The 4,583-nt window shown below is 48.1% G+C and overlaps 1 protein-coding gene across 1 annotated transcript in view; it reads right to left on the bottom strand.

The window, feature by feature from the left end:
* Positions 1-1,014, bottom strand: part of SPIRE2 (spire type actin nucleation factor 2) — a 17,807-nt gene extending 16,793 nt beyond the window's left edge. The window contains exon 1 of the mRNA XM_023507502.1: positions 980-1,014. Coding sequence (XP_023363270.1) covers positions 980-1,003 — 24 coding nt within the window. The 5' untranslated portion in view covers positions 1,004-1,014. The remainder of the gene's footprint in view (positions 1-979) is intronic.
* Positions 1,015-4,583: the final 3,569 nt, after the last annotated feature.

Genomic DNA, 4,583 nt, shown 5'->3' with positions numbered 1-4,583 from the left:
AAAAAAAAAAAAGAAAAGAAGGAAGGAAGGAAAGGAAAGAAAGGAAAGGGAGAAAAGAAGGAAAGGAAGGAAGGAAGGAAATAAATTCCAGGCAACAAACTAGTCTTAGGACCCCACCCCCACCCTATCCTGCCCACCCAGCAGGAACAGATCAAGCCCAGACCTGACACCTGCCTGTGACTAGGATTTGTGCAGGCTCCCATGAAACCAAGCAGTGAGAATCAAGATTTGCTTGTTCTTATTCACAATTAGGTGAATTCATGGGCCAATAGTCCATACAAAGATATTAGTAAATATTTTAAAGATGAGTAACAAGACTCCTTGGAAAGTCTTCAGGGTGGGTGGTACACAGAGTTTGGATTGTTTTGTTGTTTTAAACCCTCAACAACCGACTGCACACCCTCTTTTTTTGGGGCGCATGCCTGCCCTTGGTATGCCACTATGTTTAATATATAAATAAGTATTATGATGAAGCTATTTTTTAAAAAGGCAGTAGAATGATGAATTATGAAATTCAACAGATTACCTTAGGACAGGTGAGGAAGAAGTGGGGGCTCTGGAAGATGCCTTGTGAAGAGAAAATTTGGAGGCGGGGTTATCTGGACATTGGGTCATTGAGCTCAGTTTCCTCCCCTACCCCAAGCTCTGTGTACTGGGGAACAACCCTGCAGACATCATTTCCAGCCAGTGCTGGAGACACAGTGGACAGCATCACTGCCCCTTTCTTCTCCACTGCCCAGAGTGGGAATGGCTCCCACAGGGGGTCATGAGGTATTCAACACCTGGAGGGCCTCACATCCTATCTGCCTTCTCTGAAGTTTCTTCATCAAACCCTTCAATTAAGCCCTTTGAGTGCTTCATCTGTGCCATGCCTCACCAAAACAATTATATTACTCTATATGCTTTATAATTTACATTGTAATATATAGGTAAGTTTTAGTATTTATCAATTAATCTTTGAAATTGCTTTAAAAAATACCTGGGCTTCTGATGGTGGCACCATTGTTGTCAGCTCTGCAAGAGAAGAGAGTGAGTTAAACTATGCTGTGGTGTCACCAGAACCCCAATGGACAGAGCTGTCCACTCACCTACCCCCTCAGCACATCCCCAAAGTCTCCATCGGAACACCAGAAGGCTTACAACCAGCCAAGCCACTTACTCATTCAGACAGACACCTACAAAACCCAGCGCCAGCCAGCTCTGGGCAAGATGCCACAGTAGAGGGCTGGTAGTCAGCTGGGAAGACAGATACTAGTGCCCACACTGTAGCCACTCTGTGGTGACCACTCAGAGAAAGAGCTAGTGCTGAATGGCAGCTACGAGGGCCCATGGAGTCTGCCCTGGGCACCAGGGAGACAGGACTGGAGATACGCTGCAAAGAGGCAGTGGCCAGGGAAGTCACATCTTCAAGGAAGAGCCTGTGCCCCAAGGTGAGGTGCTCCAATTGCCTAGAACTGAGGCTGTGTACCCCTAAATCACAGTAGAATCAGATAAGAAACCCCAACTCAGTGGAAGACTCTGCCTCCAAGCTCCTGGCAGTTGAATTGCATGAGTCAGCATCTAAGCCCAAACCCTTTGATTTGGGGTCTCACCCAGACTATTAGCGCCTCTCAGAAAATGGCCCCAAGTTGAACTATAGGTGGAAGCTGAACTCTTATTTTATTCAGTACACAGGGTGCTGGGTGACACCAGGCAGGGGGTCAGCCTTTCATACCTGCTTACTCACATGACCTGCACATGGTTAGAGGACAGATGAGGAAATGGAGACTCAGAAGGGGGAACTCACTTGCTCCAAGGAGTCACAGCTGGTTAAGTAGTGTGACAGGAGTCAGGCCAGGCCAGGGGACCTCAGAATCTGTGCTGCCAGCTACCTCCCAAACCCCTTACTGGGGCTGCCCAAGATTTCACACTGGGCAAGTTACAAGAAATCCATGCACTCCCATAGCCTTCCCTGACCTGAGCATCCAGGTACACAGCTGTGTTACGGTGTGAATGTCAGCTTCCTTCAAGTGTTTCTGGAATGAGGTGATATTGAAAAAAAAACCATGAATTTGTCTGCCAAGTGAACCTGCTAACTCCACAAATATTTTCAAAATGTCATCAAGAACCAGGAAGATTGCCAAAGATAAAGGGAGTCTGTACCAGGCTGATCCATTACAATAATGGAAAACCACCCCCTCCCCAGCATCAGTAGAGTAGAAAGTACGCAGGAGGCAGCACTTGGGGGATTTGTGTCCCTGGGGAAGGGGAGGTCCCTGCCCCAGGCTGGGCATACAATAATATTTTGTGGCTGTGACTGGATCCAGGCAATGGGAAGGTAGAAGAAATCAGACCCAGACAACAGGGCTTCTTGGAAGACACAGGTGCCCTGAGTCACCCTGGTATTCAGGAAGGGCTGTGGGGTGGCCTACGAACCCTGCAGGGTCCTTCACAGGTGCTGTCAAGGTCCTCATAAAGAATTCTTTCTAGGGGAGCACAGGCAAGGCAGTGAGAACTGAGGACATTTCATCAGCTTTTTTTTTTAATTTTTTTTTTTTTTTTGCGACAGAACTTCAAGCTGTCACCCTGGGTAGAGTGATATGGCATCACAGCTCATAGCAACCTCCAACTCCCAGGCTCAAGTGAGTCTTCTGCCTCTGCCTCCCAAGTAGCTGGGACCACAGGCACCTACCACAACGCCTGGCTATTTTTTTTTTGGTTGCAGCCGTCATTGTTGTTTAGTAGGCCTGGGCTGGATTCGAACTTGCCACCTTAGGTGTATGTAGCTGGTGCCTTAGCCACTTGAGCCATAGGCGCCAAGCCTTAATTTTTTTTTTTAAAGTTGTTTTCTCCTTTTTTCGAGACAGACTCTATGTCACCCTTGGTAGAGTGCTGTGGCATCACAGCTCACAGCAACCTAAAACTCTTGGGCTTAAGCAATTCTCTTGCCTCAGCCTCCCAAGTAACTGAGACTACAGGCGCCTGCCACAACACTCGGCTATATTTTGTTGCAATTGTTGTTTAGCTGGCATAGACCGGGTTTGAAACCGACAGACTCGCTATATGTGGCTGGAGTGGTAACCATTGTGTTACGGGCAGTAAGCCTTTTTTTTCTTTTTAGACAGAGTCTTACACTCTCACCTGGGCTAGAGCGCAGTGACAGCATTAACGCTCATAGCAACCTTAAACTCTTAGACTCAAGCAATCCTCCTTTTTCAACCTACCAAGTAACTGGAATTACAGGCACCACCCACCACCACATGCAACTAGTTTTTCTACTTTTATTTATTTATTTAAGACAGAGTGTCAAGTTGTCACCCTGCATAGAGTGCTTTAGCATAACAGCGCATAGCAACCTCCAATTCCTGGGCTCAAGCGATTCTCCTGCCTCCGAATCCCAAGCAGCTGGGACCATAGGCGCCTGCCACAACACCCAGCTTTTTTTTTTTTTTTTGGTTGCAGCTCTCATTGTTGTTTGGCGGGCCCAGGTTGGATTCAAACCCACCAGCTCAGGTGAATGTGGCTGGCGCCTTAGCCACTTGAGCCACAGGCACCGAGCCTATTTATTTATTTTTATTTTGTTTTTCTTTGAGATAGAATCTCATTTTGTCGTCCCCAGTAGAGTACCATGGTGTCATAACTCACAGCAACCTCCAACTCTTGGGCTCAAGCAATTATCTTGCCTCAGCCTCCCAAGTAGCTGAGACTACAGGCGCCTGTCACAATGCCCTGCTATTTTTAGAGACAGGGTCTTGCTCTGGCTCAGGCTGGTCTCGAACCTTTGAACTCAGGCAATCCACCAGCCTCAACCTCCCAGAGTCCTGGATTACAGGCGTGAGCCACTAAGCGTGGCCTAGTTTTTCTATTTTTAGTAGCAATGGGGGTCTCCCTCTTTAGGCTGGTCTTGAACTCCTGAGCTTGAGGGATCCTCCTGCCTTGGCCTCCCAGAGTGCTGGGATTATAGGCGCAAACCACTGCGCCCAGCCCCATCAGGTTTATTAATGCCACACAGAGCCAGGAGGTGGAACTGGGGTGCCCAGTTCCCATCAGCATCATCCCCTGTCTCTGCTAAGGGCTAAGATGTGCTTGATGCTTCCTTCTCCCTGCAGGGAAGTTGGCCTCACCAAGAGAAAAGGAAAGCCTCTCTATTTTCTTTTGTATAAAATAACAAACAAGGAGTTATGAAGAAGCTCAGAGGTTTCTTGAAATAATACTGTGTCCCAGTAGTAAAAGATGGTGGATCTTATTTGGAGGAGAGACATTTCTGGGGCTTTTGCAGCCCGGAGAGCAAGTGTGTCCATCAGCAGGTCCCTTGCAGATGCAGTGTCCATCTGCCTGGGGCACAGTCCAGCCTGGAAAGCTGGTCAGCAGGTCAAATAAGGTCATATTCTGACTGGCTTGTGATCATCTGGTTCTGAATGTCTCACCCCTGTCCTCACTTTCTTACCTGCAGGATAGAGATGACCTGCCCAATCAAATCATGGTGTTTCCCCAAAGAACAAGTGAGGTGTGGCTCGGCGCCTATAGCTCAACCGGCTAGGGCGCCAGCCACGTACACCTAGGGTGGCGGGTTCGAATCCCCAGCCCGGACCCGCCAAACAACA

This window comes from Otolemur garnettii, unplaced genomic scaffold (assembly GCF_000181295.1).
Source record: "Otolemur garnettii isolate 467f Iridium unplaced genomic scaffold, OtoGar3 scaffold00185, whole genome shotgun sequence".
Classification (NCBI taxonomy): Eukaryota; Metazoa; Chordata; class Mammalia; order Primates; family Galagidae; genus Otolemur; species Otolemur garnettii.
Note: the sequence above shows the minus strand (reverse complement) of the source record. Positions and strands in the feature narration are given on the sequence as shown.